At 52.8% G+C, this 15,895-nt stretch overlaps 1 protein-coding gene across 1 annotated transcript in view; it reads right to left on the reverse strand.

Annotated features, from left to right (window-relative positions):
- Positions 1-110: 110 nt before the first annotated feature.
- The window catches only part of LEXM (lymphocyte expansion molecule), a 17,615-nt gene continuing 1,830 nt past the window's right edge, over positions 111-15,895 (reverse strand). Inside the window, exons 4-9 of the mRNA XM_023763647.1 lie at positions 11,022-11,159; positions 10,730-10,873; positions 8,954-9,115; positions 7,835-7,960; positions 5,727-5,860; positions 111-871 (exon numbers count right to left, since the gene is read on the reverse strand). Coding sequence (XP_023619415.1) covers positions 799-871; positions 5,727-5,860; positions 7,835-7,960; positions 8,954-9,115; positions 10,730-10,873; positions 11,022-11,159 — 777 coding nt within the window. The 3' untranslated portion in view covers positions 111-798. The remainder of the gene's footprint in view (positions 872-5,726; positions 5,861-7,834; positions 7,961-8,953; positions 9,116-10,729; positions 10,874-11,021; positions 11,160-15,895) is intronic.

Below are 15,895 nucleotides of genomic sequence, written 5' to 3' on the forward strand. Positions count from 1 at the left end.
TAAGGATATTTTCCACTGATTTTTAGAGAGTGTGGAAGGGAGGGGGAGAGACAGGAGAAACATCAATGTAAGAGACACATCAATTGGTTATCTCCCTCGGCCCATGGACTAAAGGGTTGTGGGTTCAATTCCGGTCAAGGGCATGTACAGCAGTTGCAAGCTCAATTCCCAACTGATGCTCCAACCACTGAGCCAACCCGGCTAGGACAGGGGGAGGGAGGAGTATCTTTTTTAAGGCACCAGACCTGGTTGTCAGGAGCTCTGGGCTACAGTCCTGGCTTGGCCACCAGGTTGTGATCTAACAAATTTTGGCAAGTGAACCCTGTGAAGACTATTTCCTCGCCTACAAAATGGATGGAGACGGAGTGCTCCTGCTGGGGACCTAGAGCTGCCTTATGACACACGCCACACTCCGCCGCCTCTTGGAATTTAATGAACAGGGAGTCGAGCACTTCGGCTTTAGAATAGAAGGGGTCCCAAAAGTGCCCACCGTATGCCACCCCTTCGGTCCATCTGCTGTCTGGCTCCCATGTCCATGTCACTGGCCAGTTTGAATTCTCAGGATAACTGAGCTCTCATATCAAAAGATACCTGGCTCCAGATGTCCCAGCAGACACTGACCCAGGGAGTTGTCTCCGACAGAAGTGATCCCACCACCACATCTCACCCCTCTCTCCGGCATCCCCAAGTGTCCTCTCTCCAAGACCCCTCCATCCCCACTTCCACCCTCCGATCCCCGGATTTGTCTTCAGTCCCTTGGGCCCTCTGGTCACCGCAGACTGTCCTTCACATGTGGCTTCAAGGAGCAGGATCCGAATTATAATCCACAGTGGTAAGGCACTTCCCCTTAGTAAAAGGTGTGATCCTTTCCCTTTAAAAAGAAAGAGGGGAAAAAGAAAATGGAACTGGTCCCGTGGAAGGGAGGGGACAAACCAGTACCGAGAGCCTACATTGGGTGAGGGGCCAAAATTGACCTCCGGAGCTTTTCTATCAAAGCAGCCTATTTCTAAGGAGGAGATCCCTCTACTGTGCATCCATTTCAGCTCATCGGAGCCCCCAAGTTGCTTTGTCAGAACTTCAAATACAGAATCCTAGCACCTGAAAGATCATTTCGCCCAACCCATCAGCCCAGAAACATGCTCAAGTGTCTACCCCCGCCAAAAATAAAGGAAGAAGATAGGTGAGAAAGAAGGAAGGAGGGAAGGGAGGGAAAGGAGGAAGAAGGGAAGGAAAGGAAGAGTGGGCAAAATGATGGCCTTGCCTTGGAGCTAAGGCCTGCCTTTCCCTGGCGCCATGCTGTCTCCATGGTAATCACCAGACTTCTGTGTTCAATAATAAATGCGTCGTGGGGGTTGCAGGAAGCAGGAACTCTGTGCTGAACTTCCTAAGAGTCCCCATTTCCTGACTAACTTCCACCGTAGCAGCAGGCACAGGCCCAGGAGGTAAAAGGAAGTGATCAGGTGAGGGCAGGTGGGACGAGGACATGAAGACGGTCACGGTGAAGGCTGGCCTTGCCTTAGCCTCCCCTGTCTCTGCCTTAGCTTCCTGCTCTCATCCTCCAGAAAGTGGGGGAAAGTGTTCTTAATGAAGAGAGGTCCTGGGTCCCGTCTGCCCCCATCCTGCTTCTCACGCTGCCCTGTAACTGTAGAAAGGGGGCTGAGTGCCTTCCCCAGGAAGCTGGGAGCCACTGTGGGGCCGAACAGCTTCCTGGTTCTCTTTGGCAATGTCCCAGGAGGCAGGATTTGCCCAGCAGATAGTAAGTGCTCAACTAATTTTTGGAGACCACATGCACGAATGCCACTGACTAGCAGCAACTTTAGGAAAACACTTTCTCTCTCCAAATTCATTTGTCTCAACTGAAAAACACTGCGAGTAATACCTACCTTTTAAAGTTACTATGTTCAGTAAAGACATACAAAGTCATTATACAGCCCAGTGGTTGAGTGTCAACCTATGAACCAAGAGGTCATGGTTCAATTCCCGGTCAAGGCACATGCCCGGGTTGCAGGTTCGATCCCTAGTAGGGGTGTGCAGAAGGCAGCCAATCAATGATTTTTTTTTCTCACTATTGATGTTTCTATATCTCTCTCTCCCTCTTCTTTCCTCTCTGAAATCAATAAAAATATTTTTTAAAAGGGAAAGAAAATCACTGTACATTATAAATATATTCCAATTATAATTATTATTACAAAGAATGGATATTTATTACTTCAACCTCAGATTTCTGGACAAGGAACATTGCTTTATTTTAAAATGCTAAAAAGGCAGTATTCATTTTGAAGTACTTAGGAGGAAGTATACTGATGTCTGCCATTTACTTTGAAATTTATCAAATTATAAGAGGAGTAATAGAAGGATAGAAGAATGAGAATGGATGAATGATTAGTAGATTAATAGATGAATAGGTATATGTCATAAAACATGATTAATGTTTAATCTAAGTGGCAGGTATAGGGGTACACTGTAAAATCATTTCAATTTTACTGTATGTTTGAAAAAATTCATAATAAGACATCAGGTAAAAAAATTTTAAGGAAAAATGAATTTCTCCCGAATTAAATAGGAGTTCTCAGGTGTTTCTTTCATGGAGCTACCCAGATGCTGGGCCATTTCATCAATGAATGCCCTGACTCATCCTTTGACACATATCCACTGAGCTCCTATACATGCCAGCTAGACGCTGGAGCCAGACAATAGAGAAGTTCTGTTCAGTAAGGACCATAAGCATATGAACAAATATCCTATATAATAAAGAGGTAATATGCTAATTAGACCAAACAGCCAAACGACCATCCGGACGACCTTCCTGACAAAGTTGGGGCTGCGAGGGCCGAGCCCCTTGCACGAATTTCATGCATCGGGCCTCTAGTTACAATATAATGGGGAAAGTGCTCCAACCAGGGAACTCACAAGAGGCTGAGAATGGAAAATCTTGGAAGCCTCATGTTTAAGCACAGTTGTGGGGGATGAATAGGAGTTTTCCAGAAACTAGGAGAAGGCTATCCCAAGAACAGATCACAGCGTGGCCAAAAGCTGAAGAGCAAGGGGATAGTACAGGGGTGGGCAAACTTTTTTGAGGGCCACAATGGGTTCTTAAACTGGACCAGAGGGCCAGAACAAAAGCATGGGTGGAGTGTTTGTGTGAACTAATATAAATTCAAAGTAAACATCATTACATAAAAGGGTACGGTCTTTTTTTTTTTTAGTTTTATTCATTTCAAACGGGCCGGATCCGGCCCGCGGGCCGTAGTTTGACCACGGCTGGGATAGTACAAAGCAAGTCCTGGCTGGAGCACAGAGAGCCCATGTCCACACAGACACAGGTGGCCAGATGGAATAAAAAGACCTGACTGGGCGAGCCAGAAAGGTGAGCGGGTAGAAAACCTGTTCCATAGGGTCAGTCAGCCAAATGTATAAGCACAGCTCTAAGGAACGACAAAGGGCCGCCTTTCCCAGGCAGGGGTTAAATCCCAGCTGCTCCGCTAGGCGTGGTTTGGCAGGAAGGAGGAGGTGAGGCTGGGAGTGAGGGGTGACAAAGATTAGCTGTAGCTACGCATTCCAGAAGGTGACTTCGCCACTCTCCCACACATGCCCTCCCTTGCCTGACTGAAGACAGCAATTGTTCAAAGACATGTTGTGTCCTGCCAACCCACAGCCTCCCCCAAATGGGCCCAGGAGGAGAGAGGCTGAAGCACAGGTCGGAGTCAGAGCCGGCTCCTCGTCCCTGCCCCACCTCTGCTTGGCTGCAGGACCCTGGGCTTTCCCATCACCCCACCCCTCCGAGCCTCACTCACTCAGGTACAAATGGGAAGGTAGCATTGCCGTCACCCTTTCCTTTCCTCAGCAGCTCCACAGCCCATGGCTGTCTGCACGCTCTCACCCACAGCTGCGCACACTGGACTGTGATCGCCACCCTGGAGCCAAGGCAGGGATGCACAACCGCACAACACGGAGGAGCTGTGAGGACCCAGTGAGAGCACCTCCAGTCATCCAGTCCCATTTGTTTTTGTTAATTCTGTGCTCCTGCTTTATTATTTATTTATTTATTTTTACAAATCGAGTGAAAGAAAAATACTTGGAGGAAGTGGAGACAATGCAGAGTAAAAAGAAACCTACAGAAAACTCATTATCCTGAGATGAAAGGACATGCTGCATGCATGACACAGAGCAGGGTGCTATTAAAGGAGAAAGGAACACACAAGAGGCCCTGGCTGGTGTGCTCAATGGTTAGAGTGACAGTCCAGCTTACCGCATGTCCGCGGGTCCCTTTCCCGATCAAGGGCACATGGCCAGGGCACATGTGGGAGGCAACCGATCTATGTCTCTCTCACATCAATGTTTCTCTGTCTGTCTGTTTCTCTCTCTTTCATTCTCACTCTCCCTCCCTTCCTCCCTCTCTCCCTCCCTCCCTAAAAATCAATGGAAAAAATATCCTCAGGTGAGGATTAAAAAAACACACACACACAAGAGCTCTTGGGAATGAAAAAAGATGACAACACATAAAAAGGTAATAGTAAGGAAGAAAGATGAGGACAAAGAAAATTTACCAGAAAGTAGGACAGAAAAGGTAGATAAGGCAAATAAAGGGGGAAAAGACAAGAAAATTACAGCGTCAAACCATTCATCTGAAAGAGAAGACAAAGGGGTAAATCGTCAAAGACAAAAAACACAAAACTTCTCCCAGAATAGAAGGTCCTGCGTTTTCAGAAGGAAAGAACCCACGAAGTACCCAAAGCAATAAATGAAAACAGACTCACACTAAGACCCATGGCCATGAAATTTCAGAACACGAGGGACAAAGAGAAGATCCTAAAAGGGTCCAGAGAGGAAGATGTAGGCTGCATACGAAGGGCAGAAAACCGGAATGGCACCGGAATTCTCAACAACCACACTTGAAACTCAAAGTCTTCAAAATTCCAAGGGAAAATTATTTCCAACCTAAAAGTTTATATCCAATCAAAGCATCAATCAGTTGCGCGGGTAAGGAATATAATTATTTTTCTGGAATGCAGTCTATCAAAAATGTTACCTCCCATTCCTTTTTCTAAGGAAGCCACCAAAACAAGGAAGCCACAGGACGACCTTGATACAAATAAACAATTAAAAGCTGGGTTTCCCTGAGCAGTCCTGGCCCTCATACCCTTCCCGGGATTCCCAACAACAGAACAAACTAAAGTGCATGCTTCATATTCTCACATTCCTGAGACTAAGAACATACTGTAACCAATGGCCTCTTAGGTCAATAAAATGCAGCAGCCGGCCGCTAACACTTGCAAGCCGTTTCACAGCTAGCTCTGGTTTTCAAGCGCTTTTTCTTTTCTTTTGGTTTCACAACAGCATCCCGAAATGCATTTTACCAACCCCACCATGAACACCGAGAAACAGAGATTCCATGGGGCGCAGCCTTGCGAGGCAGAGCCTGGACGGTGTGGGTCGCAGGGGCAGGAGTTAGTGTTGATGAGTTCCTGTTCCTTACCACAGCATCTCATCTGGGTCTCCACAGTCCTCTGCTCATTTGACAGTTAAGGAAAACGAGGCTCAGAGAGGTTAAGCGACCTGCCCCACCTCACACAGCCAGTGATCGGCAGAGCCAGGATCTGAACTCTCTCCACGGCCACGGCTGTTTGGCAGGCTCTCGGGCAGCAGCTGTGTTCCCTTGAGCACACGTTGGGGGAGGGCCCTGCCCACCCTGGAGTGAGCTCTGCTGGAGCTCCAGGGGCACTCACTGTAAGAACTTGTCCCGGGCTGGGTTGGAGGGATAGCGCTTGGCTCCGCCCATGAACAGGGACCGATACCGCTGCTGCTGGTCCTTGCTCTCCATCAGCCAGGTGTTGAGGTAGTAGCCCACACCTACAGGGTTCTGCACAGGGAGGGAGGCAGGCGGTGAGCAGGTGGATGCCTGGCCTGGTGACGTGATCCCTGGCTCCTCCCTCTCCAGGCTCCTCCCTCTCCAGGCTCCTCCCTACTGTCTTTATGAAGGGATGACTTGTGTCCCCCAAAAAGATGTGGAAGCCTTAACCCCCAACCCCTCAGAGTGTGACCTTATGTGGAAATACTGTAGTTGCAGATGCAATTAGTTAAGATGAAGTTGCCCTGCAGTAGGGTGGGCTCTTAACCCAACGTGATAGGTGTCCATACAGAAGAAGAGACGGGGCGGGGGTAGGGCTGGGGGTAGGGCTGGGGGTAGGGGTGGGGAGAAGACGGCCATACAACACAGAGATTGGGGCGATACATCTACAAGCCAACGAAGCCCAAGGATTGCTGGCCACCAAGGCGAGGCAGAGGGAGGATTCCCCCAGCAGGTTTCAGAGGGAGCACAGCCCTGCTGACACCTGGATTTCAGACCTCCGGCCTCCAGATCTGTGCGCGGATCAGTTCCTGCTGTTTTAAACCATCTAGTAGTTTGTGGTACTTTGTTATGGCAGCCCTAGGAAATGAAGATGCCACCACACCCAGAAACCTGGGTCGGCCGTACATACAAGACAGAGGTTCAGAGAGGAGGTCAACCTGCCCAGGGCGACTAGTGAGGGCAGAGCAACCTCCGGACAGGGACCTGCCACCCACAGAGAAGCGGCACCGAGGGTGAGCTGGGAGATGCTGGGAACCAAACCCTCGTCCAATGTGAAGCTGAACTTGCTGCCAACAAGAGAAAGGCCTGTCTCCTGGGGGAGCAGGCTCCCGGCCAGATGTGCGGGCGAGCTCAGCCTCTGGAACCCGGGGCCCCCCTTCAGCCCCTCCCACTTCTGCCCGCCCTGTGGTAGCAGCATGGCCATTGGCTCTTTTCTAAACATCTTATTTGGGGTGTCCAGGGAAGACCCCCCTCCCTGTAGGAGATGCAGGCTGGCGGTGAGAAAAGGAAAGAGGAGGTGGGGAGGTGGGATGGCTGGCATGCTGCTGTCCTCGGGAGTGGAGCTCAGGTGTGGGGTGGGGATGAGGCAATGGGAGCATAATGAGAAGACAAGTGAGTTACAAGCAGATGTTCCCAGGGAGACCAGGAGAGGCCTTAAAAGTATACAGCTGTTCAGCCCGCCGGCATGACTCAGTGGTTGAACATCGACCTATGAACCAGGAGATCATGGTTTGATTCCGGTAAGGACACATGCCCGGGTTGCGGGCTCGATCTCCAGTAGGGGGCATGCAGAAGGCAGACATTCAATGATTCTCATCGTTGATGTTTCTCTCTCTCTCTCTCTCTCTCTCTCTCTTCCCTCCTCTCTGAAATCAATAAAAATACATTTTTTTAAAAAAATACAGCTGTTCAAAACCAGGCACAACTAACCTGTGCTACAGGAAGTCAGGACAGGGGAAGATTACTTCACCCATGTGGGGCTGGCTGCCTTTGGGGAGGGGGAAGATGGAAAAAGGGGGGACACTGGAGTCCTTGCTCAACCAGGGAAGAGAAATGGGCCAATTCCACCAGTTGCCTCTGAGGCCTCAAGACAAATACAAGAGAGAAGGGAGGGCGCGCTCCCCTGAAAAAAGAAGAGAATGAGACAGTTCTGGGTGGTGTCCCTTAGCGCAGTGGTTCTCAAAGTGTAGTCCCTGGGGCAGCATCATCTGCATCACCGGGAACTTGTTAGAAGTGGAAATTCCCAGGCCCCGCCCCAGGCTCTGAATCAGGTGTTCTGGTGTGGGGCCCAGCAATCTGTGTTTTAACAAGCCCTCTACGGGGATGCTAATGCCGCTCAAGTTTGAAAACTGATGTCTTAGAGAAATATGATAGTGGGAGTGGTTAGTCCCTGGGGGAGAAAAGGTGGGGGATAGGGCTCACTCAGAGCATCTGTTCCCTGGGGTAGGGGGCTGGGGGCTGCTCATCACCCCCGCAGACACTCACCCAGCTCCCCAGAAGCATCTGGTTGCTCCTCCCGCTTGTCCGCTTGGAGGACAGCAGGAACGGTGGCTGGGTGCCCCGTTTGCATTCCTTCTCTGGAGGAAGCCACATGCCCGGCCCAGACGTGGCCTAGGGGTAAGGGATGAAGGCGGAAAGCTGGGGAGGTCTAGCAGTGGTCAGCCTGGGGCCAGGGCAGGTGCGGGCGCCCGATAGCCCTGGACCTTGAGCCAAAGACAGTGGGAGGCCAGCCACCTCCCAACTCACCAGGCGCCCACCTCCCAGGGGTGAAGGGCCCTATGGTGCCCTCATAAATCCATGCCACCCATACCAACCCCCACCCTCTAGCCTGACACCTCTTTCCATGTTCCCAGGGTCCTCCAGGCCTGGGAGGGTCCAGAGAGATGACAGACCCCAGCCTGGGAGCAGAAGCCTCCAGACTTGGGAGCTCGATGAGTTGGGTCCGCCCGGCTCTGTCTTGCCCTCGCAGGGGAGCCTGGGCAAGCCCTCCCCATCTCTGGGGCTCCGTTTCCTTTTGGGAAATGCAAATGGAACTCCCTCCATGGGTGGAGATGCTGGAAGGTGCCAGGCCCAGAGCAGGCATTTGGGAAATGTCAGTACCCTTTTCCCTTCCCCAGACCCTGCTGGGGAGGGGGACCCAGCTAAAGTTGGGGACCTACTCAGATGACAGTCTGCCACCCCGCAGAGGGGAGCCCAAGACTCCCTCAGCGGGAACAGGCATGCAGTCCTGGTTGGGTAGAGCCCTTGTTCGCACCCTGCCCTGCCCCGGTATCCCTGCCCCGTGTTTTCTCTCCAGGGGAGGGGAAGTAGGGTGCAGATCCATGCCGGCCGGGCACTTTCTCGGACCAGGCTCCACCTATGGGCTCCAGTCCCTAACCTCATTTAATGCTCACAGCCACCTGGCATGCTCCTGGTTAGATCAAGGTGCAAACCAAGGCTCAGAGAGCGAGAGGGGCTCACCCAGCGTGACTGGGAAGTACAAGACCAGGACTGGGAACCAGATGGGTCTGACACGCTGAGCTCTCCCCCTGAGCCCCTGAAATAGCCACCGCACTGTACCCTGGCCCTCAGGAGTACTTTCCAAGAGAGTAAGGAGACACTGACTAGTTTTCGGGGACACTGGCTGAGGGTGCTCCAGTAAATCCTCTCCGAAGGGGTTGTTGGGTTGCGGGAAAGTTTGGAAAACACCCCACGCTTCTTATTGCAAGCAGCGTTAAGATCTTCCATGAAGCTCTTGACATTCATCAGCTCACTGGGCTTTTTTTTCTGAGAAACAGAGAGGAGGGAAAGGTTATCTGCTAAGCCAGGGAAATCAAGGGTCCCTTTCTTGACCTTCCCAGCAATCGGAGAAAAGCAAGTGGCCACCCAATGAGGCACCACTCCCCACCCACTGGAGGACACCCTGCAGCCAGGCCCCAAGGCAGGTGAAGGCAGCCCCAGCTGGGGCGGGTCAGTCGGACAGTCTCTAGCACCCTTGCCCACAGGCCCACTTTGAGGATATCCATTCCTTCCTTCCTTCCTTCACTTGTTTCATGAACATTTTCTGAGTCTAATGGGGGAACACTGAGGACTTTGGGGCAGAGAACTACCCTGTATGATGCTATACTGGTGGGTACATATCATTATACATTTGTCCAAATGCACAGAATGTACACCACCGAGAAGCTACTGTCAGCAATGGACTTTGGGCCATGATGTGTCAATGCAGGCTCATCCTATATAATAAAAGGCTAATGTGCAAATCAACCGAACAGCAGAACGACCGGTTGCTATGACACCCAGTGACCACCAGGGGGCAGACGCTCAGCACAGGACTGTTGGCATCGGTGGCTCAGTTCAGTGGCCATTTACCAACTGACCCAAAAGCATTCAACATTTCCCCACCCAGCCTCTTCCCAGCACCCTGGTGCCCTTTACACAGCACTCACCACCTGCTAACACTCTATCTTGTTTTTCACTCATGACCATGTTTCCATTTCCATTAGAATGTAACCGCCAAAGGGGCAGGTTTGCCCTGCACCTAGGCCATGACCTGGCCTAAATGTCCACACACAGCGAACGCATAGTGGAGACAAAAAAATAGATAATTACACAAACACTGAAGTCCAGTAGCTATGAGCATCAAGAAAGCAAAGCACAGGGTGCGATGGATCTCACAACAGGGACTTGATGGGTACAGGAAAGGGAGGCTCAAGCTAAAATTCTTTTTAAAAAATGTATTCTTATTGATTTCAGAGAGGAAGAGAGAGAGAGAAACATCAATGATAAGAGAGAGTCATCGATCAGCTTCCTCCTGCATGCCCCCTACTGGGGATCAAGCCACCCTGACCATGAATCGAACCTTGACCAGAAATCGAACCCTGACCAGGATCCTGGTTCATGGGTCGACACTCAACCCCTAGCCACACTGGCCAGGCTCGAGCTAAAATTATACCTCAGTTTCCCTCCCCAGCCCTCCAGTTCTCTAACCCGGCCAGCTTAGCTGGGTCTGTGATGCCCGGAAAGTAAGTGTGTCCAGAATAGCAGGACTCAGACCTGAGCTGTGGAAGTCCCTGCAGGCTTTGTGGCCTGTCTCCCATCCAGACGGCATTGCGGCCGTCGGCACTGCCTCTGTAACTCATGCCAGTGCAGAGGCGAGAGGACTGGCAGTGAAGTCAGACAGACGTGTGGGGGTTCAAATCCCAGCTCAGCACCTTACGGGTGGCCAGCCTCGGGTTCCTCATCTAGCACAGGGAGCCCTATCTCGCCCTGCTGGAGGGTGAAGTGACAGGATGTGGGAGGGACATGGTGCCCAGCACACGGTGGCGTTCCGGGGGGAGGGGGGGAGGTAGTGAGGCCTGTTATCCTGCTGGGGAAATCCGACCCCTGCAAGGTACACACCTGCACAGAGAAATGTCCGTAAGGTTGGGGCTTGCTTCGGTCGCCGGAGAAAGTGTCGTAGGGGCCGCGGGTGCCCATGGCGCGTGCCACGTATGCCTCTATGCCACTTTTGAAGGAGTAGGTGCATGGTGCCAGGCCGCTGCCCTGGAACAGAGCACAGATGCCCGTCTCTTGGAGGGCTGCCGCAGCAGGCCCCTTGCCTCCGGGGGTCTCAGGGCCCCCGTCTGCTCTGGAGGTCTGCTCCCAGGACTACGTAGGCAGGCGGCCAGGCTCGGCCAGGGGAGGGGGCTACCTCATGACCCAAGGGGTGCGGCTTGTTGGTCATCCGGCACATGAGGCCCTCGGAGTGAGACCGGTCCCAGGCCTTCTTCTCCAGCTTTGTGTATGGGTTGCCCTTCTCTCCATAATTCCCAGGGCCTGGATAATAGTTCTGTGGGGAAAGGGGGAGACAGGAAGGCCATCAGTCCCACTCTTTGTGCTAAGCGCACCTGAGGAAGCGATGCCTCCAAGAGGGGAGCAGGATTTTCAGGGACCAACCGCCCCCCAACACACAGCACTGTTGACCTAGGAGCCTCCACCGCCGATCAGACCTTCGGCTCCACATTCAGACTCTTCGCCAGGGCCCTGCTGCCTCTCAGCTTATCTTCTGCTGCTCCTTTCTGACATCCCCACTTCAGCCTACGTGGGTCTTTGCTGGTCCCCAAACACATGCCATTCTGCCACCCTCCTTACCCGTGCTGACTTGTGCTGTGACTGCCACCCGGAATGCCCTTCCTGCCTTCTCTGCCTTGGAAAATTATTCTAATCCTGCAGAGCCAACTCAACTGTCCTCTCTCAGAAACAAAGCCTTCCTTCCTGTCAGCCCAGACAGTCGCTTGCTTTGGTGGTCTCGGAAATTCCATCTATTACATCCACGTCACAGCCCTGCATTTGCATGCACGAGTTTCATACCGTCCCGTGACCTGGATGGATCTGGAGTCCTGGGTTCGAATCTTGCCTCTGCTGCTTCCTAGCTGAGTGACGTTGGGCAGACCACTTAATCGTGCTGAGCTCCCTTTGTAACGTGGGAATACTAATACTTTCTTCCAGGGTAATGAGGATAAAATGTTTAAATGTCCATAAAGTGGCCGAAACCGGTTTGGCTCAGTGGATAGAGCGTTGGCCTGCGGACTGAAAGGTCCCAGGTTCGATTCCGGTCAAGGGCATGTACCTGGGTTGCGGGCATATCCCCAGTAGGAGATGTGCAGGAGGCAGCTGATCAATGTTTCTCTTTCATCAATGTTTCTAACTCTCTATCTCTCTCCCTTCCTCTCTGTAAAAAATCAATAAAATATATTTTTTAAAATAAATAAATAAATAAATGTCCATAAAGCGTCCGGCATGGTGCCCAGCACACAGTGAGCACTGACGCATGGTAAGTCAGGGTGGGGTGGCAGTCGTGGAGGGGGTGAGAGGAGGTAAGAGAGGCTGAGACTTACGGCTGGAAGGCTGGAATGACCATTTGGGACCTTGACTGCCAAGGTCAGAAATAGTCTTTCGGCCGGCCGGTGTGGCTCAGTGGTTGAGTGTTGACCCATGCACCAAAAGGTCACGGGTTTGACTCCCTGTCGGGCCTGTGCCTGGGTTGCAGGCTCCATCCCCAGCAGGTGTGCAGGAGGCAGCCAATTGATATTGATGTTTCCCTCTCATCTCTGTTTCTCTCTCTCCCCCCTCTCCCTTCCTCTCTCGCTAAAATCAATAAAAACATGTATATATTTTAAGATAAATATGTTCCTTGTAGGTGGAATGAGAAGAGCCACCCTGCAGTGTCATCGGGTGGGTGGGTGGAGGTCCTTGACCAGAGACCCAGAGGGATGTTCGTTGCTGTTCTGTATCTTTTAGCCACCAGGGGTCACCACTGCTCCATGATGGCTCAGCCCTTCCCACCTCCAGTCCGTAGAAGCCCTGGGGAAGCAGCCAGAACCAGGCAACCTGGCGGGAGGAGAGGGCGGGAGCTCTGCTGGGAGAGGCAGGCCTCTGCAGGCATCTGAGCTGTTTGCCCTCGGAGGAACACGACTCAACGCTGCCCGCTTCCAGGGCCTGGGTTCCGGTGTGTTCGGGAGGAAAGCCCCCAGGTAGGAAGCTGGGTCCTGCACCATGTGGTAGGTGTTGCACAAGCCTAACATCGTGGTCCTGGAGGCAACACCTGAGATCAAATCAGTGCCGCCCGCAATTACAGATGGGGCACCCGCGTCTCAGAGAGGCAAGCCTGTGCCCTGGTCCCACCCCCAGAAAGAGGCGGTGCAAGGGTTCCAACCCCCAAATCCATGACCTTTCTGAGGCTCTACTGCAGCGGTTCTCAACCTGTGGGTCGCGACCCCTTTGGAGGTCGAACGACCCTTTCACAGGGGTCGCCTAAGACCATCCTGCATATCAGGTATTTACATTACGATTCATAACAGTAGCAACATTGCAGTTATGAAGTAGCAATGAAAATAATTTTATGGTTGGGTCACAACATGAGGAACTGTATTTAAAGGGCCAGCAGGTTGAGAACCACTGCTCTACTGTTTGCCAGGCACCGTGTAGGCACTGGGTGGGAGGGCAGTGGGCGCCACATCGCGCCGGGACCTTGAAGGCGACCAACAGTTGTAAAAGGATGAGGCCTCCGCAGCCCAGTGCAGCACTCCATGGCAGCGCCCACCCTTCCTTCAGGCTTTCAGGTCCAGAGGGGGTGGGTGGGAATGAGGAATTGGCACGTGTAAGACTTTTTTAGCCCCGGCTGGTTTGGCTCAGTGGATAGAGCACAGGCCCGGGACTGAAGTGTCCCGGGTTCCAGTCTGGTCTAGGACATGCACCTCAGTTGCAGGCTCCATCCCTGGCCCTGGTCAGGGCACGTGCAGGAGGCAACCAATCCTCAGTGGGGCTGAGGCTCATTAAGACCTGATTCTGAGGTGTGAGGGTGCGTAGGAAGGTGCTGGCAATGTGGGAGACCAGGGAATCCATCAGAGGCTGCCCCTGGGTGGGGTGGGGCAGTGGTCTGGGCCAGGGCAGAGGCAGTAAGGATGGGAGGAAGAGGACAGGAGGCGAGAGCACAGACCCCATGACTACAGAGGACGGGGGTCTGGGTCCTGGCTCTGGCGGCTGGGTGGAACCGTTCCCTGGAAGAGCAGGCCTGGGGGAGAAGTTGACATGTGATGGGGATGGTAGGTGGGTGCAGAGTTTGAGGTGCCTGAGGGAGTCTGGAGTGGGGATCTGGAGCCATCTGCATGGAGCCTGGCTGAGGGGAAGAGATCACCCCAAAGTGGGGAGGGCTGGGGAAGAGGAGCCACGGAGGGAGGCTGGTGGAGGAACTTCAGGGCTGCAGAGCCCAATGTCCCCAAAGCCAAGAGCGGGGAGAATGCAGAGGGAAGGGTGGTGGCAGCACCCAGTGCCAGTGGGGGACGGGGTTCAGAAACCAGAGGGGAAGACATGGCCTTTGCAGGGTTCAACAGCCCCATCCTCTGGGGGGGGGGGGGGAGTTATGGGACCCCAAAGCAGGCCCCTCAGCTTTGGCAGGTGGTGTTTATAGACCTGCAGTGGTGGGGAGACAAGAGTGGGGACCAGAGACCAGGGGAGGCCATCAGGTTCCCAGCCCAGGGCTCACAGCAAGGCGATGACCGAGGAAAGCAGGCCTTGGACGTGAGCTCCCCGCTGCCGTCACCCACCAGGGCAGTGACACCTCCTTGAACTTACTGTCCAAGGCTGAGCTTAGGAGAACAACTCGGAGAAATCCTGCAGGGCCTGGCCAAGGTGACTGCGGGAGCAGATATGGGACCAGAGGGGAGGAGACTGCTGGGAGGGAGGGACACACCGTGGCATTGTCACTCTGTTTGGCCAACACTCGCAGATGCCCTAGAGCAGTGGTTCTCAACCTTCTGGCCCTTTAAATACAGCTCCTCATGTTGTGACCCAACCATAAAATTATTTCCGTTGCTACTTCATAACTGTAATGTTGCTACTGTTATGAATCGTAATGAAAATATCTGATATGCAGGATGGTCTTAGGCAACCCCTGTGAAAGGGTCGTTCGACCGCCAAAGGAGTCGCGACCCACAGGTTGAGAACCGCTGCCCTAGAGCTTGGGCTTGGGAACACAGGAAGGAAACACACAGTGTCGGATGTGTTCCCCAACTCCACTGCCATCAGCTGGGCTGGGCCCCGACATTAGACCCTGTCCTCCACAGTGACTCAAGGGACAAAATCCAAGTGAGCCATGCCTGTGGGCACAGCGCAGCGGTTACGCATCGACACCTGAATTCAAATCCTGCTTCTGTCACTTAGTAGCTCTGTGGCCTTGGGCAGTTACTGAAACCCTCTGAACTCGTTTTCTCATCTAGAAAGTAGAGATGATGAGAGTGACTACTTCATAGGGCTGTTGTGAAGGTTAAATTAATTACTACACTAAAGTGCTTAGAACAGTGCCAGGCCTGGGTAAGTGCTGTGTTAAGTGTCAGCTATTACTACTTTAGGTTTGAAGCTAGTGACTCATTTTTAAATGCCTGCAGGCAACCCCTCTCTACGTTGCAGCTACAGCATCTGAACTTGAAGATGCAGGTACGTGTCCCCTGAGCAAGGCAAGGAGTAATTTCCAGGCCTCAGAGAAGGCCTCCCAGTGATGAGGTGTGGGGGAAAGGGCCCGGGTGTAGGGTTGGACATTCCTGGCTTGCAGCTGTGCAGCCGAAGGCAAGTTGCTTACCCTCTCTGAGCCTGCAGGGCCTCATTAGGGGTGAATGTAAAAAATGAGAATGTTTTGGAGCACCTGGTACTTAGGAGGCAGGCATGCACAGAGTCCACAGATACTTCTTGCGTGCCTACTATGTGCCAGGAACCGCTAGGACCTGGGAATCTGCAGCAGCTAGGTAGATGTGGCCCACCTCAGGGGCTGAGTCCAGTGGGGAGAGGGGGAGACCAAACACACAATCACAATAGGGGTGCTTAGGAAAGGGAGATGTCACCTGAGGGGGGCTCAGGTCAGACCTTGGAGCTGAGAGCTGAGGGATGAGTAGGAGTTTCTTAGGTGAAGGGCTAAAGGAAGAAGGGCATTTCTGGCAACAGGAAGAGCGGGAGCAAAGCCCTCATTGAAAGAGTGTGGTGCATGTGAGGAGCTGGGAGAAGCCAAGAGTGTCCAGCACAGAGCGCACGAGG

The sequence above is a fragment of the Myotis lucifugus genome, unplaced genomic scaffold (assembly GCF_000147115.1).
Source record: "Myotis lucifugus unplaced genomic scaffold, Myoluc2.0 scaffold_296, whole genome shotgun sequence".
NCBI classification, from domain to species: Eukaryota; Metazoa; Chordata; class Mammalia; order Chiroptera; family Vespertilionidae; genus Myotis; species Myotis lucifugus.